The sequence below is a fragment of the Carcharhinus amblyrhynchos genome, chromosome 4, assembly GCF_965287045.1.
Source record: "Carcharhinus amblyrhynchos chromosome 4, sCarAmb.v2.hapA, whole genome shotgun sequence".
Lineage (NCBI taxonomy): Eukaryota > Metazoa > Chordata > Chondrichthyes > Carcharhiniformes > Carcharhinidae > Carcharhinus > Carcharhinus amblyrhynchos.
Window position 1 is genome coordinate 128,988,456 of NC_137327.1, and position 26,088 is coordinate 129,014,543.

The 26,088-nt window shown below is 44.2% G+C and overlaps 1 protein-coding gene across 1 annotated transcript in view; it reads left to right on the forward strand.

Moving 5' to 3' along the window:
- Nucleotides 1-322: 322 nt before the first annotated feature.
- LOC145342348 (uncharacterized) overlaps nt 323-26,088 on the forward strand; it is a 63,159-nt gene continuing 37,393 nt past the window's right edge. Inside the window, exons 1-3 of the mRNA XM_080187856.1 lie at nt 323-524; nt 14,113-14,209; nt 18,408-18,624. Of these exons, the coding sequence (XP_080043982.1) occupies nt 342-524; nt 14,113-14,209; nt 18,408-18,624 (497 nt within the window). The 5' untranslated portion in view covers nt 323-341. The remainder of the gene's footprint in view (nt 525-14,112; nt 14,210-18,407; nt 18,625-26,088) is intronic.

The following is a 26,088-nucleotide window of genomic DNA, read 5'->3' on the forward strand; positions in this document are numbered from 1 at the left end:
ACCATACGCCTTCTTAACCACATCCTCTACCTCCGAGGCTGATTTGAGAGTCCTATGAACCCAGACCCCAAGATCCTTCTGATCTTTCACACTGCTAAAAGTCTTACCCTTAATATCCCATTTGACCTGCCAAAATGTACCACCATGAAGTCCAGAGATAGAGTCCATTTTTGTCTTGTTTCTGCCTCTAAAATGTGGTTACTTTACTTTTGATAAAAATGACTCCCCTGCCGAGTGTTTTGTAACAGTCAGCCAATGGGGCATGTGCTTTTCCTTTGGGAGAGGAGGTGCCGGATGCTTTCTCCTCCCCTCTGCTCTGCTTTTCTGATTCAGTCTCAGTCATGTCCCCGGCACAGTGGCTGCTGCTCGGATTTCTCTTTGTCGTCTCTCTCTACTGGGACGGCAGCTTGCTGCTGCCGCTGCTTCTCTGGTGGTGTCTGGGTGCTCGGGACTCTGAGCAAAGCCGGGACGAACGGGACCAGGGGCCGGATCCCCTCCAGCAGCACTTACCAGCGAGGGAAGCGGTGAGTCCACAGCGCATCCGTCTGTTGCTCAATGGCAGAGGCATCCGGGGCATGGGAGCAGCGAGCTGGAGACAGAAATACACACAATTAGGCTTATTTCCCCCTCTTTCAAAACCTCCACTGCTTAGGACTTGCCAGCCGCAGACTGTATTAATGGTTCAGAGCTTCCGTCTATTTATAGTGTTCACTGTTATCTCCTGGCAGGGTTTTTGCACGATGTGGCTATGCCGGCGTTGGACTGGCGTAAACACAGTAAAAAGTCTGACAACACCAGGTTTTAGTCCAACCTATTTATTTGATAATATACTATATTATATTATCAAATAATATAGTATATTATCAAATAAACTATATTATATTATCAAATAATATAGTATATTATCAAATAAATAGGTAGGACTAAAACCTGGTGTTGTCAGACTTTTTACAGGGTTTTTGCAAGCAGTATTGACTCTATGCCAGTCTGGATTTATATTTCAGGTTAGGGTTAAGACTGGAGTTCGTGGTGTTGGAATTGGTGCTGGTGTTAAGCCATTGGGTGCTAGGGGCTGCTGGGGATAGGAATGAGGGTTGGGGTTAGTGTTTGAGACTCGTTCTGCCTGTCTGAAGGAACGACCCACCTCCTGCCACTCTCCCCTCTTCCTTTCAGATAATGATCCTATTCCCTCTGGAATGCCCCTACTACACTCTCAGGGGGTGCATCGCAGATCCCAACCACTTGCTGCCGTTTTCAAAGAAAACTCTTGATTTATTATTGAAGTAGAGGTGCTGGTGTTGGACTGGGGTAAACACAGCAAGAAGTCTCACAATGCCAGGTTAAAGTCCAACAGGTTTATTTGGAATCAGGAGCTTTAGGAGCAAACATCTCACTCATCAGATGAAGGGACAGTGCTCTGAAAGCTCATGATTCCAAATAAACCTGTTAGACTTTAACCTGGTGTTGTGATTTATTATTGTCAGGTGTATTGGGATTTGGTGAAAAATATTGTTTCTTGCATGCTCTACAGGCAAAGTATACTGTTCATCGAGTACACAAAGCAGAAGAAAAGGAGAAGGTGCTGAATATAGTGTTACAGCCAGAGATAGGGTGTTGTGAAAGATCAGCTGAATCTCAGGTGGGTCCTTTCAAAAGTCTGATGGCAGCAGGGAAGAAGCTGTTCTTGAGTCGGTTGGCACGTGACCTCAGATCTTTGTATCTTTTTCTCGACGGCAGAGAGTATATCCAGGGTTCGTGGGATCCTTGATAACACTGGATGCTTTCGGTTTATCCCCATATTGCTAATTACCTTAAACCTGTGCCCTCTGAGCTTCAAGCCTCCCACCAATGGGAACAGCATCTCCCTATCTACTCTGTCTGGACCCCTCACGATTTTGAACATCTCTATCAAACCTCACCTCAACCTTCTATTCCAAGGAGAACAGGCCCAGCTTCTCCAATCCATCTACATAACTGAAGTGCCCCATCCCTGGAACCGTTCTGGTGAATCTTTTCTGCACTTTCTCTGATGCTTTCACATCCTTCCGAAAGGCTTAAGGAAGAATGATTTCCCCACGCTGGATGCAGTATTCCATTATTTTATGCAGGTCTAACATTAACTTCCTTACTTTTGTACTCTATGTCTCTATTAATAAAGCCTTCTTCAACGCTCTTTCCAATTGTCCTGCCACCTTCAATGATTACAAAGAACTGTATGGCACAGGAACAGGGCCTTTGGCCCACCAAGTCTGTGCCAATACAGATGTCTCTCCAATCTGATATTTTCTTGCCTCAACATGATCTATATCTCTCTATTCCCTGCATTTTCATGTATCTATCCAGATACCACTAGAACTTTGTTGTAGAATCTGCTTCTGGCAGTTACATAACAACCTCCTTTGGCACGGCGTTCCAGGCATTCACCCACCCTCTGTTTGAAAAACTTGCCCCTTACATCTCTTTTCAACTCCCCACCACCCCCCCACTCTCACTTTCAACCTACGTCCTTGACCTGTCAGCCCTGGGAAAAAGACTCAAGACTATCCACTCTATCCAAGCCCGTCATAATCTTGTAAACCTCTATTAGATCCCCCGTCATCCTCCAAAGCTCCAGTGAAAACAATCCAAGTTTGTTCAGCCTTTCTTCATAGTCCATATTCTCCAAACTAGACAACAGCCTGGTAAATCTCTTCTGCACCCTTTCCAATGCATCAATATTCTCCCGTAGTGCAGTGACCAGAACTGTACATGATACACATGTACATGTGGCATAACCAAAGTCTTATACAGCTGCAACATTTTCCCATTCTTACACTCAGCAACCCAACAGATGAAGGCCATAATGCCGTATGCCGCCTTGACCACCTTGTCCATCTGAGTTGCCACCTTCAGAGAACTGTGAATCTGCATGCCTAGGTCCCTCTGTACGCTAATATTTCTAAAGGCTCTACCATTTACTATAAGACTTTCCTTCTGCGGTAGACTTCTACAATGAATTGTGTCTATATCACGTATATCCAGCTCCTTCTCCTCCTACAGCCATCCTTTAGATTCATTCCCTTTTGCTCCTCCTTGTTCTTCCAACCAAAATTAATCACTTCTCTGTGTTAAATTTCATCCATTGCTTCTCTGCCCATTGAGCCTACCTATCTATCTTTTTGAAGTTCTACACTATCCTTAGATTCTCAGGATTCCTACAGTACAGAAGGAGGTTATTTAGCCTATCAAGCCTGCACCAACAACAATCCCGCCCAGACCATATCAACATAACTCCACTAATCCTCCTGACACTGAGGGGCAATTTAACATGGCCAATCAATTTAATCCGCACGTATTTGGACTGTAGGAGGAAACCGGAATACCCAGGGCGAACCCACACAGACATGAGGAGAACATGCAAACCCCACGTAGTCACTCAAGGCCAGAATTGAACCTGGGCCCCTGGCACTGAGGTTTCAGTACTAACCACTGTTCCACATGCATCCTTCTCACAGTTCACAATATTTCCAAATTCTGAAGTCATTCCCTGTACACGGAGGTTTAGGCCACTAATATATATCAGGGAAAGGCAGGTTTCTAATACTAACCCCCAAGGGAAGTCTTATAAATCTTCCTCTAGCCTGAAATCCAACCAATAACCACTACTCTCTGCTTCCTACCACTTGGACAATTTTATATTGATGTTGCTACTGTCCCTTTTATTCCATGAGCTCTAATCTCGCTCATAATAACACTGCTTTCCTGTTCTTTTGTTCTCAAATCCCTCTACAGCCTCTGGTTATCTGAGTGATCACCTGCAGCTTTTATGTCTCACCTGCCAATTTTCTTTCAACTGATGCTGTTTGTTCCCCTATCCTCCCTCTTTCATGCCCTATCCATAACCCTAGTCTTGCTCTTTGGAACTCCCCTAAATCCATTTTCTTGCCACTTGTATTAATCCCCCTTGGCCATCTGCCCCCTTGACAATCTGCCTCCACCCTTTATTGTTCTCATCTGCCACTTGGTGTTAATACTCTCTTGTGTTTAAAACACTTGGATATGTTCTGTGTGAATAAGGCTGACAAGTATAATAAGTACAAATTGTTCTACTTAAACGTTTTTGCCAATTACCATTCAGAGGTTAAGTGTTATGTGATTTGCCTGTTTGTGACTCTTTATTCCAGTAAATAGCAAGTGAAAGTATTGTTCAACTGGGAATTCCCATGTCGAAATTGTGTTCAGTAATTGTCACATCTCAGCTGTTTGTCTGTCTGTCTGTCAATTGCCTACTTTTCATGGCAAAATGTTAACACAGTACTTACATTTCTTTAAACAGTTCCCTTTTAAGTCTGCCAATAAGTGTCGTTTTTTTAATGGCCAGAGTAGACAGTAAAATGTCACGTTATCAATTATATCAGCTGATGGTGATATATATCAAAATGATATTTGATTGACTCAACTTTATTGCAAACATTATAATTCAGCTTGTTCATTCATTTTTCACTTTTTTAGTGCTTTATTTTTATTTTGCACTGATTTTGTCTATTTATCCTTAAAAATATTAGAAAGGACAGCAGGACTAGAGGGCACAGCCTCAAGATAAGGGGGGGGGGGCAGTTTAGATCTGAGATGAGGAGGAACTTCTTCTCTCAAAGGGTGGTGAATCTCTGGAATTCTCTGTCTGTTAAAGTGGTGGAGGCTACCTCACTAAATATATTTAAGTCACAGGGTAGATAGGTTTCTGATAGACAGGGGAATTAAGGGTTATGGGGAGAAAGCGGGAAAGTGGAACTGATCCACTTCAGATCAGCCATGATCTTATTGAATGGCGGGGCAGGCTCGAAGGGCTAGATGGCCTACTCCTGCTCCTATTTCTTATGTTCTTATATCATTCATTTAACCTGTATTGACAAAGTGTCCAGCCCTTGGTCATCTCATCAGCTTAGTTACTTTTAAAAGATGCGGGCTGGGTTTGAAAATTATCAGCATTATAGTTTTAAAGTTTATTTGTTAGTGTCACAAGGAGGCTTACATTAACACTGCAATGAGGTTACTGTGAAAATCCTCTCTTCAGATAACCAGAGGCTGTAAGAGGGATTTGAGAACAAAGGAACAGGAAAGCAGTGATGTTATGAGCAAGGTTAGAGCTCATGGAATAAAAGGGACCGTAGCAACATCAATACAAAATTGTCTGAGTGATAGGAAGCAGAGAGTAGTGGCACTTGTTTGTGTTCACTGAGGGAGAATTTAACATGGCCAATGCACCTAACCAGCACGTCTTTTGGACTGTGGGAGGAAACTGGAGCACCTGGAGGAAACCCACGCAGACACTGGGCGAATGTGCAAACTTCACAGAGACAGTGACCCAAGACGGGAATCGGACCCGGGTCCCTTGCTCTGTGAGGCAGCAGTGCTAACCACCATGCCGCCCCTATAAGAACATATGTAAACTTTCCAAGGGTAATATTCTTGTAAGTGACAAGAAGCCAGCTAGTTTATGATACGCAAAGGAGTGAGACAAGGCTATTCTTTTCCAAATCGCATCCAACGTTACATGAAGTCTTCCAAATCCACCACTTCCATACTGCGTTGTTTACCAATCCCTGTGCCTCTGGGAAGCCCCTTATATGTTGTTGAAATTGAAAATGCCCATGTGTTCCAGTCTTTCATTGTAACTCATCCTTCTGCTGTTCTAATCTAATCCTGTGATCCTTCTCTACATCACCATCACTGTGGGTCTTGTCCTTTTTTTTTGGAAGCGGGGGAGGAGCGGGGGCTGGGGGAGAGACAGACAGAGTGTCGCGGCAAAGAAGCTGAATGTACTTCCCAAGATGCAGCCTGAACGCAGCAGAACTTCCTCTGGCCTATACTGAACAAATTTAAAATTAGAATGGCTTTAGCACGCAAGCTCCCATCCAGCTTTTTGACAACAATGCAGTAATGTTTCAGTACAATTTTGGAGTGTCAGTTTAGATTATGCACTTAAATCTTGTTGTCCAGCTCAAAGTCCTAATCTTGTGATCTGAGGATGAATGTATAGCACTTGCATCCAGTAGTTCGTTCTTCTATTTGCTTGGAGGATTGATGTTTCAGCGTCTGGTCATGTTAAACATCTACTAATAACTTGGCCTGTTTCAACTTCATACTTAGCTATGAAATGTTTGGCCTCATTAGTTCTGAACAGTATCAAACACAGTCCTGTAAAGTAGGACTGCACGATTTATGTGGGCCATGTGCATCTTGCCAGTCCACACACATTCAAGGTGATTTTGTTCCGTTTACGTCTACTGTGACTACTTTGATATGATGGGAAATGTTTATACTGGGATGCCTAGTTTGGCTATGCATTTGATAGCTTCCTGAGACACTGAAGTGGGGAAAAAAAATGAGTTGTTTCCCACAACAGACCTAACAGACTAAAGATGTACAGGTTAGTTTGATTGGCCATGCTAAGTTGTCCCTTAATGTCAGGGGGATTAGCGGGGTAAATGCGTGGTGTTACAGGGATAGGGTCTGGGTGGGATTGTCGCTGCCGGCTCGATGGGCCAAATGGCCTCCTTCTGTACTGTGGGGATTTTATGATTCTAGGTCTGGAGACTCTATACAATCACACTACTTCATTTCCATTTACGGTGCAGGTGGCTACATTGTCCATGTCCTATGTAGACTCAGCAACCAAAGATTGTAAATAGCAGAAAAAGCTCACTTGAGGCACATTTTTTTAGATTAAGTTGAAATGTTTTTGGGGTGAGGAAGCACTCCAGCCCTTGTGGTGCCCATCCATCACACAATATTAATTGCACAATTCATTATCCAGTTCAGTGTTCCTTTCCACCTGCAGACACTATTGTTAATTGAAGAAATTAATGTTCAGAGATAGTAAAACTGTTGGTTAAAATATAGCAAAATCATAAAAACACAAGCAGTGAAAGAAGGCAGGAGAATCAGCATTTCAGCCAGTGGCATTCAGAGAGCTGTCACAGATACGATGAGCCAAGTGGCCTCCCTCTGCACAATACAAATGAGTTAGGAGCAGGAGTAGGCCACCCGGCCCCTCGAGCCTGCTTCGCCATTCGATATGATCATGGCTGATCTGATTGGGACTTCACCCCACATTCCTGCCAATCCTCAATAACCTTTCACCCCCTTGTTAATCAAGAATCGATCGAGCTCTGTCTTAAAGATATTCAAGAACTCTGCTTCAACCACCTTCCAAGAGAAACTTTCTCCTCATCTCTGTCTTAAATAAGTAACCCCTTATTTTTAAACAGTTCTAAGTTCCTGGGGCGGTACAGTGGTACAGTGGTGCAGTGGTAAGCACTGCTGTCTCACAGCACCAGGGACCCCAGTTCGATTCCTGGCTTGGGTCGCTGTCTGTGTGGAGACTCCACGTTCTCCCCATGTCTGCGTAGGATTCCTCTGGGTGCTCCGGTTTCCTCCCACAGTCCAAAAGACGTGCTAAATTCTCCCTCAGTGTACCTGAATAGGTGCCAGAATGTGGTGGCTAGGGGATTTTCACAGTCACTTCATTGCAGTGTTAACGTAAGCCTATTTGTGAAAAATAAATAAAAAATATTCTCTCCACATCCATCCTGTCAAGATCCCTCAGGATATTGTATATTTCAATAAAGTCGCCTTTCACTCTTAATTCCAATGAATACAAGCCCAACCTGTCCAACTTTTCCTCACAGGACAACCTGCCCATTCCTAGTATTAGTCCAGTAAACCTTCTCTGAACTGCTTCCAATGCATTTACATCTTTCTTTTAAATAAGGAGACCAATTCTGTACACAGTATTCCAGATGTGTCTCACTGCTGCCCTGTACAAATGAGGTAAAAAGTCTGACAACACCTGGTTTTAGTCCAACCAATTTATTTGATAGTAAACGCACAAGCTTTCGGGTTAGTCCCTTCGTGAGGTGAATGGAGAGTTCTGGCCTCAGACAGAGCTGTGCTTTATATGCTCTGTCTGAGGCCAGAACTCTCCATTCACCTGACGAAGGGACTAACCCGAAAGCTTGTGCATTTACTATCAAATAAATCGGTTGGACTAAAACCAGGTGTTGTCAGACTTTTTACTGTGTTTACCCCAGTCCAACACTGGCACATCCACATCATCTGTACAAATGAAGCATAACCTCCTACTTTTGTAATCAACTTCCTCTTGCAATAAACAGTAGCTTTCTATTAGCCTTCCTAATTACTTTCTGTAAATGTATTCTAGCTTTTTTGTGGTTTACAATGACTTTGTGAAACCATTGGACAAAGTAGTTTAGATGTTTATTTTGAGTTTAAACTTTTGCTGGTTTTTATTTGAAGTCTGAAGGAAGAGTTTTTTTGGTTCTGAGGTCAGTTCTCGTGTCCTTTGTCAGAACTTAGTATCAGAATGACTGGGTATGTGTAACAGTCTAGTCACTCCTATATTTCCCGTTGTTCCTGAGGCTGACTATTTAAAGTAGAATGTTGGTAACTGTCATGTTATGTCGTAATTCTATTCTCCCTTTTTTAAACAAGGGCGACACTGTAGTTAGCCCTGCTGCCTCACAGCCCCAGGATCAATTCTGCCCTCGGATTATTGTCTATGCAGAGTTTGCACGTTCTCCATGTCTGTGTGGGTTTCTTCTGGGTGCTCCGATTTCCTCCCACAGTCCAAAGTTGTGCGTGTTAGGTTAATTGGCCATGCTAAATGGACACCAGTGTCAGGGAGATTAGCAGGGTACACGTAGAGGGTTACAGGAATCATGCCTGGGTGGGATTGTTGTTGGTGCAGACTTGATGGGCTGAATGGCCTTATTCTGAACTGCAGGGATTTATGATAACAATGGATTTTACAAATGCTACCTTATTGCCCCCCAGTAGCTAAGTTACAGTAGAGATGCTTAACATTCTCAAGGCAACATGTACAACAGTTAAATTCACACTGGGGATAAACTTGTTTTTTTCCAATGTGCCTTATTTCTGTGTCTTCCCCACAGTTGTACTTGACTTGAGAAGCTGTTCCCATAATCAATTTTCCTGACTTTTTATATGCAGTAATTTAGACTTTATACATGCTATAAACTCCATTGTCGATGAGTTGGAGGGAGAGGAACCATATCAAAGGTAGTCAGTAGCATAGTATTCATTGCAACATTTTTATCAGATTAAGGCAGTCATGAAAGCTATGTACAGAAAGAGGGTGGGCCATTTTCACAAGATCTTCAGGAATGTGGGCAAAGATGGAGGCTTGTGATGAAGCAGCGAAGCTTGCTGCTAACTTCTAAGGAAGTCATCTGTAAAGATCTAACAATCTCTGTGACGTGAATGTTCTCTTTTCCGGTGTTACTTTCATGTTTGGTGCTAAGTCAAGGGGACCTCCAGATGTCCAGCAACAATGGTGCCACCAAGCAGACATTGAAATATTCTCATGGGCAGCGAATCAGGAAACACAATGCACTACCTCTTCTTTTTTACAGATTGCAAAATAAATAATTGGGATATGTACATGAGATCTTGCGGCACTGAGTTACATGCCTGTCTTGAACAGAAGTTCCGGGTTCAAATTCCACCCCAGGACTTGGTGTCCAAGGGTAGTGCGGCCAACCAAGTTGTGAATTAATCTGCAAATCCTTTCAATATATTCCGATGACAGGTGGTAACAGTGGGAGAGATTCATGATTAACCATGTGCTGGAAGGATATTGGAGCTTTGTCCATCACGATCCGTAACTCTCGACTACAACATGCTTGTAAAAGTAAATGTTGCGGCAACAACTTGAACTCCTTGAGGAACCAGTTCTGGAAGGCTGGTGTAGATTAGATTGGTGCCAACAGCACAGGTTTCGATCACCATTCTGGCTAGCTGGACTTGGGACCTGCCTCCTTGACCTACCACTGGTGGAGAACATGGTTGAACACAAAGAAATCCCACAACATTGGTTTAAAGTCCAAACAGGTTTATTTGTAGCAAACGCCGCAAGCTTTCGGGAGAGCCTGTCCCTTCGTCAGGTGGCTAGGAGTTCTGGTCGTAAAAATGACACAAAGACAAAACTTGATGCCTGTGTCGATGTGCGCGACCTATATGATCCTGATCCATATCAGGACAACATGGTTGGTCACGTCTGCCTTTGGGCAGATTCCTGAAGAAGAAGATGACTCTTGGGATTAAGGTAGAAGCTGAAATGTGAACAAGCTTCAATTTTAGTTTAAACATGCAGAATATTTTAATGTCAAAATGGAATAACTTGACATTAAAATCGTTTTTCAGGCCAAATTCTTTTTCTTGCGTATTTCTGAACTTTGCGTGCAGTAAGAACCCATGTATAACTTTCCACGCAAGATTACTTGCGTGAAAAAGCAAGTTGTCACTAATTCAATAACTGTACTTGGAGAGAACTTGAACAAGGCAATAGGGCTGTGGGCCAGGTACAGGATGGTGGGTTAGAAAAGGCACCTGGGTTTAGCATGGACAAGATGGGCCAAATGGTGGCATCCTGTGTTATAACCTTTCAGTACTGACTGTGGGTTTCCACAGAATTTAACGCACCTCCAGACTGGCTAAATTTGCTATCCGTTTCTAAAGAGAACTGACGGTGAATACCCACAGCCTCACTGCTGTTATCACCTCAATATAGGTTGTTAACCTTTTATATTGACTTTGCCTTTGGCACATCCTTCGTGTGAAAGGCTGCTGCTATTGTACTATATTCACTTGATGTTCTTTTACATTGATATTTAAACTGGAGATCTTGCCATCAGGAATGCCTATCTCTTTTCCTGAAGTGAAACTGAAAGTTGAGATTGACTATAATATTCATCTCCTTACTGTGCCTTATCTTTGAGGGGGATGATTTGAGGATAGTATGTGAAGTAACACAAGTGCAATAGAAGTATCCTGAACTGATAAAGGTAACGCCCCTTTTATACTATTCAGCTCCTTCCATTGCGTCGGATTAGTAATGAGTTTCACCTTCTGTTGTATCTAAGCTGCATCATTTATAATGTGAGATGATTCAGCAACAACATAAAGCTTCACTTTCATGTTTACAAGTAGTTATTTAGTAGAAAGGAGCCTGAGTATTGAAAAAAAAATGTTTTTGGTGAAGCTTTTTCATCTTGCATTCATCAGGATACTCACAAGAGCACAATGCAAGGGAAATCAGCTGGATGGGAAGAAAGTGCTCATTGGCAAGTGGGCTCTGGTAGAGGCCTTGCCATGGAGAATGCACCAGGGCACAGTTAACTGCCAAGTTTTTGTTTAACTTTCCTGGTACATTCTCCAAAGCAATGCCCCTCCATTATCAGTAGCCACTTGCCAACCAATCAGCACCCTCTTCTCATGTTGTATAAATGATTGTATCCTTAGAGATTTGTTATTCTTGTGATTCTGGCCTGATGAGTATAAGACAATAAGCTCCAATAGCCTGTCATTTTTTTTAAGCAGTTCACCGGTTATGTACTACCGAGGCACACCACAGTGGTTAGCACTGCTGCCTCACGGCACCAATGACCCAGGTTCAATGCTAGCCTTGGGTCACTGTCTTGTGTGGAGTTTGCACATTCTCTCTCCATGTCTACGTAACTTTCCCCTGGGTGCTCCAGTTTCCTTCCACAGCCCAAAGATGTGCAGGTTAGCTGGACTGGCCATGCTGAATTGCTTCTTCATGTCAGGGAGATTATCAGGGTAAATACGTGAGGTCACGCGGATAGGGCCTGGGTGGGATTGTTGATGCAGGCTTAATGGGCCGAATGGCCTCCTTCTGCACTGTAGAGATTCTATAATTCTATGATTCTATTCAAGTGACTATCATTTTGTGCTCTTTCGTCATCCTTGTAAATCTGTTGGATCTAATGGCCATCTGTAGATATTAGAAGTTCCACTTGATCACATTTTGTTTCACTAGAAACTTGGCGCACTCTGACCTGTTTGCAGATGTTACTTACATCTTCTGATATATTTATCTTTTAGAAGCATCCATCATGGTGTGTGGTGATGACTCAGTGATAGGATGTTGGAACTTTTCTTCCGAAGTAATCATTAAGCTGGTTTTCGCATGAGGCATTTTCCTCCTTAACTCAGCTAATACAAAGACTCAGAGACAGTATTCTTACTAAAGGCGTTCTTTTATTTTCCAAGCCTGGCTCAACACAGTGAGGGAGGGTGATTTTGGTGGTGATCCAAAACCATCTAAAAGTACATCACTTTCAGTATTACAATTATATAATTTTCAAAAGTCACTTGCCTGCCCTCTGTGCTCACAGGAAAAGGATCTGGGTGTACAGGTACACAGGTCACTGAAAGTGGCTACACAGGTGGAGAAGGTAGTCAAGAAGGCATATGGCATACTTGTCTTCATCGGCCGGGGCACTGAGTTTAAAAATTGGCAAGTCATGTTGCAGCTTTATAGAACCTTAGTTAGGCCACGCTTGGAATATAATGTTCAATTCTGGTCACCACACTACCAAAAGGATGTACCCTTTGGAGAGGGTACAGACAAGATGTACTAGGATGTTGCCTGGTATGGAGGGCATTAGCTATGAGGAGAGGTTGGAGAAACTTGGTTTGCCCTCACTAGAGCAACAGAAGTTGAGGGGAGACCTGATAGAAGTCTACAAGATTATGAGAGGCATGGACAGAATGGGTAGTCAAAGCTTTTTCCCAGGGTGGAAGAGTCAATTACTAGGGGGCATAAGATGCGAGGGGCAAGGTTTAAAGGAGATGTACGAGGCAGATTTTTTTACACAGAGAATAGTGGGTGCCTGGAACTCGTTGCCGGGGGAGCTAGTGGAAGCGGATACAATAGTGACATTTAAGGGATGTCTTGACAAGTATATGAATAGGATGGGAATAGAGGGATATGGTCCCCGGAAGGGCAGGGCATTTTAGTTCAGTTGGGCAGCATGGTTGGTGCAGGCTTGGAGGGCCGAAGGGCCTGTTCCTGTGCTGTAATTTTCTTTGTTCTTTGCTTTTTCCCTCTTTACGTGGTTAGAACGTTTCTCTTCTCTCTCCAGATTGGAGTTCTTTCTGAACTGTCAGGACTGTATTGTATTACTACAGGAATTTCTCCCAACTTTCTCTAGTTTCCAGTACATGAACAAGTTGTCATCTACTAGGATCCATTCTGGTCCAGACCTGGATAAGTACCCCAGCTACAATATCCAGGGTCAGCGTCAAACAAAAATAAACTCAAACACCAGGCAAATTGCAATTCTGGTAAAAGATCATTAACCTGTATCGTTAACTCTGATTCTCTGCGTTGCCAGCCAGATCCGCAGATTATTTCCACCATTTTCTGTTTTCGGATTGCTCGGATTTGCAGTATTCTGCTTTTGTCTCATTGCTTAATGTAACAGGTTGGACTTTTGGTGTTGAAGTGTTCTTACTGTGCGCACCCCAGTCCAACGCCGACATCTCCGTGCCTTCTGCGACACGATTTATCTCATTACCCCAGGGGGGTGTCTCAGAGGCTGAATTTGGCCATTGCTTTTGGAATTTCCTAATAACTAAGATGCAGGCAAAATATTCAACTTCAGCTACAGGGAAGCTTCCTGTAGTAATTTTTAATGTTGAATACTGAAGTTTATCGTTAAAATTGTTAAGCTTTTCAATTGTTGCAGAAGACAGAGCCTAAAAATAGGGTGTCATCCATTTACGATGGGGATGAGGAGAATTTTTTTCCCTCGAGGGTTGCGTGTGTTTGGAACTCTTTGTTGTTGTTTTAGTTAAAATGGAGTAAGATGGCAGTGATTTTATAATACTTGTTATTTGATGAATAGCAGCTTTGGGAAAACCAAGCAATTTGACTGATGAACATGACTAATCTGAGTGTGGCTTCAACTGAACGTTCTCGCCAGTCACTGATACCATTTGACTCCCTCGAATCTATCTCATGCTTTTAAATTATTCAATGGCCTTACCTGCACTGCTGTCTGGAAGAGAGTTCCAAACACATGCAACCCTCGAGGAAAAAAATTCTCCTCGTCGCCATCTTAAATGGATGACTCCCCTTTTTTAGACTCTGTCTTCCCTAGTTCTGGTCTCTCCTACAAGGGGAAACATCCTTTCAGCATCCACCCCGTCAAATCCCCTCAGGATCTTCTGTTTCAAGTAACATGCAGTATCAGAATTATAATCTCATAACAAATTTCTACACAGGAAATAAACCAACCTAACAATAATCTGGATACAGCTGATGGAAAAGTACAGAATTCAGTAGAGCCTGATTCACCCCTTCGTCAGTCCCTAAGGAAAGGTAAATATTCAAATTACTAACTTTGTATTTGTTGCAAGCGAGATGGTTTGTCATCTAATGTAAACGTGGACCTATATTCACCATCATAGGGTCAAAATCCTGGAACTCCCTCCCTCACGGGGGTGGCACAGTGGTTAGCACAAATGCCTCACAGCGCCAGGGACCCGGGTTCGATTCCCTGCTTGGGTCACTTTCGTTGCAGAGTCTGCACATTCTCTCCGTGTGGGTTTCCTCCCACAGTCCGAAAGACTTGCTGGTTAGGTGCATTGGCCGTGCTAAATTCTCCCTCAGTGTACCCAAACAGGCGTCAGAGTCTGGCAACTAGGGGATTTTCACAATAACTTCATTGCAGCGTTAATGTAAGCCTATTTGTGACACTAATCATTAAACAGCACCTACATCACAGGCTGCAGCAGAACAAGAAGGTAGCTCACTATCTTCTCAAAGGCAATTAAGGATGAGCAACAAAGGTTGACCCAAACAGTAATGCCCATTTCCTCGGAACAAAAAAAAATCCTGCCTACCTACTATTTATCTAACGTGGATTGTGAGAACCACCAGCCTTTGATGTTTTTGTGTTTTTTTTTTTAATGATCAACTTGTGTACAGTGAAACAATAGAAAATAAGTTGATGTTATGGGCTGAGGCTTCCGCATTTCTGATCTCAGTCATTTTCTGCCAATTAATATGAATGGAGATGACATCCAGGAGTCTAGATGTGAAACACTGGACTGGATCACGAGTGTATCACTGCCAGAACCTCAATTAAAAATTATGCATTCTAAAATCTGGGAGGAAACCACTGGAAGATTATTTTACCTTGATTCCCAATTTATAAATTTCTGAATCTTGCAAATTTTGAATTTGAGTTGCTGTCTGCTGGATACCGGTCTGTTGGGAGCTGGCTGTCTTGGTACTATGTATAAAATTTTGAATGTCATCTTCTCCTCACTGCTGGTGTGGGACTTGTTGTGGAAGAAAATTAACTTTGCTGTTGTAACTTAAGGGGTTAAATGCTGAGAGCTGCAGATGCTAAAAAAAATGCAGAAAAGAAAATCATGAGACTAGCAGATGCTGAAGCCTGCAGAGAGGAAAAACATGAGGCCAGCAGACACCCAAGGCCTCCAGCCCAGATAGCAAGCCACCTGGCCTTAGGAAAGAGATATACAAATAAACTACCATTCTTTTAAGCATAACCCTACATTAGAAGTAGAAATAATAAGATGTTGTAAGACCAAGGACACACAAGATAAGCCTTGGACATGTATACCTAATTTACAGGACAATGATTAAACAGTTAGCTGAGATAATAAGAATAGTAGAGTGTATTGTAATAAGTACGAAAACATGTTTATTTCACTGTATAAATATAGCGCGGGTTACTCAAAAAATCAGAGTTCAGTCTTGGTGTTGACTGGAGTGGACTCTCCGTGATATCACGCCCAATAAACTCTCCCGAAGCTTGACTCTGAAAGTCTCTGCCTGAGTTATTCTGAGTTTAAGGGTTTTCCTCGACACTTGTACAAAAATCACATCTTCAAACTTTCATGAAAACTGTACAGGGATTTGAACCATGCGTTCAAAGTGAAATAGTCCTTTTCTTCAGTGGATTAGTTCTTTTTTTAATCGGCCAACAAGATTTAACCAGGATTGACAAGAGACATAGAAGGTGTCTTCACAGGCCTAACCAATTCCGTATCTTGCTAATTTACCTGCTGTCCATGTTTGCTCTGCATTCTCTTCATTGTCTTTGTCCACACACAAGACTTTGCAAGTTTGATATGTATGCATGTATAGGCAATTCTCACTGAAACCTTGTGCACTGGCAGCGGAAATAGATTTCCAGGTGGAGAATGAGAAACATTCTATTTTCTCGTCTATTAAATATTATTAAACAACATTGCCATTTAAAAAAAATGAACAAACATTCTTCTATAAAATTAAATCCAAGCTACTTAAAGGGATTAGCTAGATGTTCTAATTAAGAGTATGCAAATCATAAAGTGTTTACGTTACGGGAGACCATTTGATCCCTGTGCCAGTATTTTATGATCTCGCCTGCCCAAGGCTTGTAAGATCCTGCCTGAGGCCAATGGAGAATGCTGCTCTGCGAGCCTCACCCATCCTGATTCCGAGGTGCCAGGCAGTAAAATTCTGGCCTTGATGTCCATGCTGATTCTCTACAAGAACAATTCACTGATCACACTTCCCTTCTCCCTGTAGATGTAATCTAGAATTAAAAGTCTAATGATGCCCATCAGACCATTGGCGATTTGTAGTAAAGACCCATCTTGTTCACTAATATCCTTTAGGAATGGAAATCTGCCGTTCTTACCTGATCTGGCTGACATGTGACTCCAGAGCCATAGCAATGTGGTTGATTCTTGACTCTTAAATACATTCTGAAGTAGCGTGGCAGCCACCCACTTCAAGGGCAGTTAGGGGTGGAAAACAAATGCTGGCCCAGCCAGCAATGTCCACATCCTGTGAATGAAACCTAACTGTAGTTCCTCATCCCTGGAACCATTCTCATCTCTCCTGCATCGTCTCTGTAGCCTTCATATCTTTTTGAAGTATGGTACTCAGTTTTGGACATACTTATCCAGTTGAGGCTGAAATAATGTTTCATAAAGATTCAACTCTGCCTCGATAATAAAAGCCAGGACCTTTTTAACCAATTTCTCAACCTTCCCTTTAACAATTGTACCCTTTATTTTATTTGCCTGTCCTCATTCTTCCAACCAAAATGTATCACTTCACACTTGTTTGCACTAAATTCCTCTGCCGTGTGTCTGTCCATCCCAGTGGCCTGTCTAAGCCCTCTTAATGTCTACATTATATTTGTCACAATTCAAAATAGCACCAACTTTTGTGTCATCTGGAAGTTTTGAAATTTGTGTCCTGCACACTCGGGTCTTGGGATCAGAAAAAGCAGTCGTCTTAGTGGGAACCCCACCGTAGACCTTCCTCCAATCTTAAAAGCTGTCTTTCATCCTGTTTCCTGTCACTTAGCCAACTTTGAGTCCGTGTTGCCATGGAGTTTTCTGACCAAGCCTATTGCGTGGCACTTGATTGTCTTTTGGATGTTCATGTACACCTTAACAACTCCGATCTCCAGTCACCTCATCAAAAAACTCAATAATTAAATGAGATTTGCCTTTTACATGTATCAGCCAGTTTTCCTTTAATTAATCCACATTTGTCAAGGTGACTGTCCCAGATCATCTTTTCTAAAAGCTTTCCCACTGCTGAGGTTAAATCAACTGGCCTATAGACTGATCTTATTCTTTTTGGACCATGGTTGTAACATTTGCAATTCTCAGCTCTCTGGTGCCAAGGAGAATTGGAGGATTATGGCAAGTCTTTCCACTATTTCTCCTCTTTCTTCCCTTGGATGCACCCGCTGTGGTGCCTTATCAATTTTGTTATTAGGCTATCTAGTATCTTCTCTAGTGTTTAGCTCATCTGGTATCTCAGCTATCAACTACTATGACTTTGACAACACCTCTTCCTTGGCAAAGACAGCTGCAAAGCAGCTCAGCCATGCCCTCCAACTCTATGTAAATCTCACTTTTTTGTCTCTAATTGGCCCTACCCCTTTTTAAATTATTCATTCCTGGGATATAGGTGACTTGGACAGGGCCAGTGTTTATTGCTAATTGCATTTGAACTGAGTGGTGTGCTAGGCCATTTCAGAAGGGATAGTTAAGAGTTACCACATCACACTCTGCCCTCAGAATGAGGCCAAAAGAGATCGAGAAAATCTAAAAGGAGGAAAAAGAATAGTCAACCACATTGCTGTAGATCTGGAGTCATACATTGACCAGACCAGGTAAAGATGACAGATTTCCTTCCTTAAGGGATATTAGTGAACCAGATGGGTTTTTACAACAATTAATATTGGTTTCATTGGACTTTTAATTCCAGATTTTTATTGAATTCAAATTTCACCATCTGCCATGGTGGGATTTGAACCCGGGTCCCCAGAGCATTACCCTGGGTCTCTAGATTACTAGTGCAGTGCTAATACCACTAGACAACCACCTCCCCTTTTACCACTGTTTTATATGCCAATGGAAGAATTTGAGAATTCCTTTAGAATAGCAGCAGGGTCAACCTTTTTGTGTGGTTTCACTCAACCATTTCCTAACTGTTGTTTTGCGAATGGATTGTCTTATTGTATTTTTATATCTTTTAGTGTTTGAATGTGGTTACTCCGAGTACATCTCGTTGTGGTACAATCCACCTGAACCTCAGGAAGCTCAGCCACTCCACCAGGTTCTGCTTGATGAGTTTAACTTGGCAGTGGATCATGTGGTCGGGATATTAAGCCAACTGGACGTCACCAGGATAGAACTTGGGTTGATTCGAATCCTTACTGTCCATGTGCAAGCTGTCAAGAAGGAAAGGAAGAGGTATGTTTTGTTTTTAATCCAATGCTTAAGAATGGAACTTTTAACTAAAATAGAGCTATCATCTAGAACAATTAACATCACCTAGAATTTAACCACTTGGTTGAATTCCTGAACATCCACAAGAAGGTAAAATATCTCTTTCAGAAATGTATTTCTCACTCTGATCGGCAGGACTCTGTCAGGAGATGAACTTTCATGGTCTTCTAAATGTTTCTAGAAGGGTGAGACAGCATTTTGGCCTTCCTCAAAAATTTATCTTACCAAACAGATGTTGACAGAGATAATATTTCTCAGGAAGTGGGAGGGATACCAAATTTATACAATTTTCTAGGTCTCAAGGCTCACACAGTCTACTAATGTAAACATTGCAACCACTGTCTTGGTCTGGTGCCAAGGAGGCCACTCGGCCAACACTAACTCTCAGAGGGGAGTACGGTAGGATGAGAGAAGAATTGGCGAATGTGGACTGGGGGAGCGCGTTGGAAGGTAGGTCTGCTGAGGAGCAGTGGAGGATCTTTAAGGAGATCTTTCTTGGTGCTCAGCAGAAATTTATTCCGATGGTCAAAAAGGACCGTAGGAAGAGAGGTAATAAGCCGTGGATAACGAAGGAGGTGAAGGAAAGTGTTAAATTAAAAGCGGAGGCGTTTAGAGTAGCTAAGAGTAGTGGGCGAGAAGAGGATTGGGAGAGGTTTAAATGTCAACAAAGATTGACAAAGAAGTTGATAAAGAAGGGTAGGAGAAACTATGAAGCTGGGCTAGCGCTTAATATAAAAAAGGATAGCAAGAGTTTTTATAAATATATAAAAAGGAAGAGGCTGGCCAGGGTGAACGTTGGTCCCTTAGAGGATGAGAAGGGGGACTTTGTGGTAGGGGATGGGGAAATGGCTGAGGTCTTGAATAACTTTTTTGTTTCGGTCTTCACGGAGGAGGACGTGAATAATTTGCCGGATGTTAGAGATGGAAAGGTGGTAGGACTGGAGAGTCTCAATGACATTACTGTTACTAGAGAGGTGGTGCCCGACAGACTGGAGGGGGCTGATTGTGGACAAGTCCCCAGGACCGGATGGAATGCATCCGAGGGTCCTGAAAGAAATGGCGGAGGTGATAGTGGATGCCTTGGTGGTTATTTTCCAGACGTCGCTGGATTCCGGGGAAGTGCCGGAAGATTGGAAAACGGCTAATGTTACGCCGTTGTTTAAGAAGGGTGCCAGGCAAAAGGCGGGGAATTATAGGCCTGTTAGTTTAACGTCTGTTGTAGGTAAAATGTTAGAATCCGTCATCAAGGAGGAAATAGCGAGGCATCTTGAGGGGAACTGCTTGATAGAGCAGACGCAGCACGGTTTCGTTAAAGGGAAGTCGTGTCTGACAAATTTACTGGAGTTCTATGAGGATGTGTCTAGGGCGGTGGATAGAGGAGAGCCGGTGGATGTGGTCTTTCTTGATTTTCAGAAGGCGTTTGACAAGGTACCTCACAAGAGGTTATTGCAGAAGGTCAGGGGGCATGGAGTTGGGGGTAGGGTGTTAGCGTGGATAGAGGACTGGTTGTCAAATAGGAGGCAGAGAGTGGGGGTCAACGGGTGCTATTCGGATTGGCGGTTGGTGACTAGTGGAGTGCCCCAGGGGTCGGTGCTGGGGCCTCAGCTATTTACCATTTATATAGATGATCTGGAGGAGGGAACCGAGCGTAGGGTGTCGAAATTTGCTGATGACACCAAAATTGGTGGAAAGGCAAATTGTGCGGAGGGTGGTGAGAGTCTACAGAAGGATCTAGATAGGCTGGGCGAATGGGCCAGGAAATGGCAAATGGAATTTAATGTTGGCAAGTGCAAGGTGGTCCACTTTGGTAGGAATAAGAACATAAGAACATAAGAAATAGGAGCAGAAGTAGGCCATCTGGCCCTTCGAGCCTGCCCCGCCATTCAATAAGATCATGGCTGATCTGTCGTGGCTCAGTTCCACTTTCCCGCCCTCTCCCCATAACCCTTAATCCCTTCTCTTATCAAAAACCCATCAACCCGCTTCTTAAAAATATTTAGCGAGGCAGCCTCCACCACTTCAACGGGCAGAGAATTCCAGAGATTCACCACCCTTTGAGTGAAGAAGTTCCTCCTCAACTCCGTTCTGAACCGCCCCCCCTTTATCTTGAGGCTGTGCCCCCTAGTCCTACTGTCTTTTTTGAGCGGGAAGAGTCTTTCCACCTCTATCCTATCCATCCCATTCATCATCTTATACGTCTCAATGAGATCTCCCCTCATTCTTCTAAACTCTAACGAGTACAAGCCTAGTTTATTCAGCCTCTCCTCATAGCTCAACCCCCTCAACTCCGGTATCAGCCTAGTAAACCTCCTCTGCACTCCCTCCAAGGCCAAAATATCCTTGCGCAGGTGCGGCGCCCAAAACTGCACACAGTACTCCAGCTGCGGCCTCACCAATGCCCTATACAGCTGCAGCAAGACCTCCCTACTTTTATATTCAATCCCCCTCGCTATGAAGGCCAGCATCCCATTCGCCTTCCTGACCACCTGCTGCACCTGCACGCTGGGTTTTTGCGACTCATGCACAAGGACCCCGAGGTCCCTCTGCACCGTCGCCTGCTGCAGTTTTTCGCCACGTAAGTAATAGTCCTTCCTACCATTCTTCCTACCAAAGTGGACCACCTCACACTTGCCAACATTAAATTCCATTTGCCATTTCCTGGCCCATTCGCCCAGCCTATCTAGATCCTTCTGCAGACTCTCCACACCCTCCGCACAATTTGCCTTTCCCCCAATCTTGGTGTCATCAGCAAATTTCGACACCCTACACTCGGTTCCCTCCTCCAGATCATCTATATAAATGGTAAATAGCTGAGGCCCCAGCACCGACCCCTGGGGCACCCCACTAGTCACCAACCGCCAATCCGAATAGCACCCATTGACCCCCACTCTCTGCCTCCTATTTGACAACCAATCCTCTATCCACGCTAACACCCTACCCCCAACTCCATGTCCTCTGACCTTCTGCAGTAACCTCTTGTGAGGTACCTTATCAAACGCCTTCTGAAAATCCAGAAAGACCACATCCACCGGCTCTCCTCTATCCACCGCCCTAGACACATCCTCATAGAACTCCAGTAAATTTGTCAGACACGACTTCCCTTTAATGAAACCGTGTTGCGTCTGCCCTATCAAGCAATTCCCTTCAAGATGCCTCGCAATTTCCTCCTTAATGACGGATTCTAACATTTTACCTACCACAGACGTTAAACTAACCGGCCTGTAATTCCCCGCCTTTTGCCTGGCACCCTTCTTAAACAACGGCGTAACATTAGCCGTTTTCCAATCCTCCGGCACTTCCCCGGAATCCAGCGACGTCTGGAAAATAACCACCAAGGCATCCACTATCACCTCCGCCATTTCTTTCAGAACCCTCGGATGCATTCCATCCGGTCCTGGGGACTTGTCCACAATCAGCCCCTCCAGTCTGTTGCGCACCACCTCTCTAGTAACAGTAATGTCATTAAGACCCTCCAGTCCTACCACCTTTCCATCGCTAACACCCGGCAAATTATTCACGTCCTCCTCCGTGAAGACAGAAACAAAAAAGTTATTCAAGACCTTAGCCATATCCCCATCCCCTACCACTAGGTCCCCTTTCTCATCCGCTAAGGGACCAACGTTCACCCTAGCCAGCCTCTTCCTTTTTATATATTTATAAAAACTCTTGCTATCCTTTTTTATATTAAGCGCTAGCCCAGCTTCATAGCTTCTTCTACCCTCCTTTATCAACTTTTTTGTCAATCTTTGTTGACATTTAAACCTCTCCCAATCCTCTTCTCGCCCACTGCTCTTAGCTACTCTAAATTCCTCCGCTTTTAATTTAACACTTTCCTTCACCTCCTTCGTTATCCACGGCTTATTACCTCTCTTCCTACTGTCCTTTTTAACCATCGGAATAAATTTCTGCTGAGCACCAAGAAAGATCTCCTTAAAGATCCTCCACTGCTCCTCAGCAGACCTACCTTCCAACGCGCTCCCCCAGTCCACATTCGCCAATTCTTCTCTCATCCTACCATACTCCCCTCTATTCAAACAAAGGACACGTGTCCGGGAACCCACTTTCTCCTCCTCCATCTGCAACAGAAACTCCACCATACAATGATCACTCTCTCCAAGAGGATCCTTCACCTCAAGGTCCCTAATTCTACCCGCCTCATTACATAGCTCCAGATCCAAGATAGCTCGCTCCCTCGTCGGCTCCAACACACACTGTTCCAGGAAACTATCCCGGCAGCATTCCAAGAACTCCTCCTCGAGCCCACCTCGTCCAACATGGGTCGACCAATCAATATGCAGATTGAAATCCCCCATAACTACTGCCGTCCCATTCCTGCACGCCGCACTTATTTGCGCGTTAACAGCCCGCCCCACCTCCAGATCATTATTCGGGGGCCTATAGACGACACCCACCAGCGTCTTCCTCCCTTTGCTGTTCCTAATCTCCACCCACAACGATTCCACTTTCTGCTCTTTGGCTCCGATATCATCCCTTGCTACCACCTTGATGCTGTCCTTAATCAGCAGAGCTACGCCACCCCCTCTTTCCTCCTGCCTATCCTTCCTAAACACTTGATAGCCCTGTACATTCATCTCCCAGTCCCTGTCACCTTGCAGCCACGTCTCTGTAATGGCCACCAGATCGTATCCATTTGTGTCGATCTGCGCCACCAGCTCATCCACTTTATTCCGAATGCTTCGTGCATTCAGATAAAGCGCTTTCATCCCAGCCTTCTTCTGGACCCTATTTGCCGTAACGCCACCACTTGGGACATCCTCAGCCTCTTCCCTTACCTGTACCCTATCCTTAACTGTAGACCTCCTAACATCACCTACCCTCACACCCTCCCCCCCCCTAATTAGTTTAAAGCCCTGTCTACAGTCCTCTTTACTCGATTCGCCAGCACTCTGGTCCCAGCACGATTCAGACCAACCCCATCCCGCCCGAACAAGTCCCACCTACCCCAATACTGGTGCCAATGCCCCATAAATTCGAACCCATTCCTCCCACACCAATCTCTGAGCCACCCATTCACTTCCTTTATCCTGTCAACCCTACGCCCGTCCGCACTCGGTTCAGGCAGTAGCCCAGAGAAGACCACCTTGTCGGTTCTACTTTTTAATTCCATTCCCAGCTTCTCATACTCCCTCCCCAGATCCTCAGTCCGCACTTTGCCTACGTCGCTGGCACCCACATGTACCACCACAACTGGGTTCTCACCCTCCCACTCCAGATTCCTCTGCAGCCCAGCTGCGACATCCTGTACCCGAGCACCAGGCAGACAACACACCCTTCTGTGCACTTTGTCATTGTGACAAAGGACAGTGTCAATACCCTTCACCCCACTATCCCCAATCACTACTACGTTCCTTTTCCCCTTCTCTTTGCCTATGTCCTGCTGCATCACTGTACCGTGTGCAGTTTGCTCACCAACCTCACCTGCCTCGTCCTCTTCCAGAGTGGAAGCAAGAACCTCAAACCTGTTATGCAGATTAAGAGGCTGAGGCCTCCGCTCCTCACCCCCCTTCCTCCTCCCAGCAGCCCCCTTTTGTTCCTGACCCTTAGATTTAGACAGTCTAGAGGGGGTGGATGTCACTTGCACCCCATTGACAATGACACCCTCTCTCCCCCTGATGAGCCTCAGTGTCTGTAGCTCAGAGGCCAGCTCATCCACCTTGAGCTGGAGCTCCTCCAGCAACCTGCACTTACTGCAGACATGGTCTCTGGGAAGGACCCTGGGGTCCACCAGTTCCCACATCATACAGGAACCGCACATCACATGTCCCTCCATTATTCAATATAATTTGTTGTGGGAAAAATTTTTTCCTTGTTTTTTGCTGTAGTAGTTTTGAAAAAAAAAAAATTTTTTTTTTTCCTTGTTCTTTCCACCTGGCCTTTTTACCTTCCAGCCCTTTTTGATATTAAGCCCTAATAGCTCACTCTGCTTCCCTCTCACTCCGCTGCCCGCTCCGACGCTGCCCGCTATCTACACCAGGCCTCCTTTTAAACTTGGCGCTGATTTAAAGCTGATGGGCCACAACTGCCTGATAATCACTCCCTCACAATTCTTAAAGCAGTAAATACAATAAGTAAATGCTTTAAACAGTTCTACAAAGAACAAAGTGCTTTAAACTTATTTTAAACAGGTTTTTAACAGGTAAAGTCTTAGCTTTCTCTCTGATGCTCCTTCCTCGTCTGCTCCAGCAAACAATGTAAGGCTTCACCGTGTGGACACTTGATAATTAAAGCTGATGGGCCACAACTGCCTGATAATCACTCCCTCACAATTCTTAAAGCAGTAAATACAATAAGTAAATGCTTTAAACAGTTCTACAAAGAACAAAGTGCTTTAAACTTATTTTAAACAGGTTTTTAACAGGTAAAGTCTTAGCTTTCTCTCTGATGCTCCTTCCTCGTCTGCTCCAGCAAACAATGTAAGGCTTCACCGTGTGGACACTTGATAATTAAAGCTGATGGGCCACAACTGCCTGATAATCACTCCCTCACAATTCTTAAAGCAGTAAATACAATAAGTAAATGCTTTAAACAGTTCTACAAAGAACAAAGTGCTTTAAACTTATTTTAAACAGGTTTTTAACAGGTAAAGTCTTAGCTTTCTCTCTGATGCTCCTTCCTCGTCTGCTCCAGCAAACAATAATGGTAGGAAGGATTATTACTTACGTGGAGAAAAACTGCAGCAGGTGACGGTGCAGAGGGACCTCGGGGTCCTTGTGCATGAGTCGCAAAAACCCAGCTTGCAGGTGCAGCAGGTGGTCAGGAAGGCGAATGGGATGCTGGCCTTCATCGCGAGGGGGATTGAATATAAAAGTAGGGAGGTCTTGCTGCGGCTGTATAGGGCATTGGTGAGGCCGCAGCTGGAGTACTGTGTGCAGTTTTGGGCGCCGTACTTACGCAAGGATATTTTGGCCTTGGAGGGAGTGCAGAGGAGGTTTACTAGGCTGATGCCGGAGTTGAGGGGGTTGAGCTATGAGGAGAGGCTGAATAAATTAGGCTTGTACTCGTTAGAGTTTAGAAGAATGAGGGGAGATCTCATTGAGACGTATAAGATGATGAATGGGATGGATAGGATAGAGGTGGAGAGACTCTTCCCGCTCAGAAAGGACAGTAGGACTAGGGGGCACAGCCTCAAGATAAAGGGGGGGTTGCGGTTTAGCACGGAGTTGAGGAAGAACTTCTTCACTCAAAGGGTGGTGAATCTCTGGAATTCTCTGCCTGTTGAAGTGGTGGAGGCTGCCTCGTTAAATATTTTTAAGACGCGGGTTGATGGGTTTTTGATAAGAGATGGAATTAAGGGTTATGGGGAGAGGGCGGGAATGTGGAACTGATCCACGACAGATCAGCCATGATCTTATTGAATGGCGGGGCAGGCTCGAAGGGCCAGATGGCCTACTCCTGCTCCTATTTCTT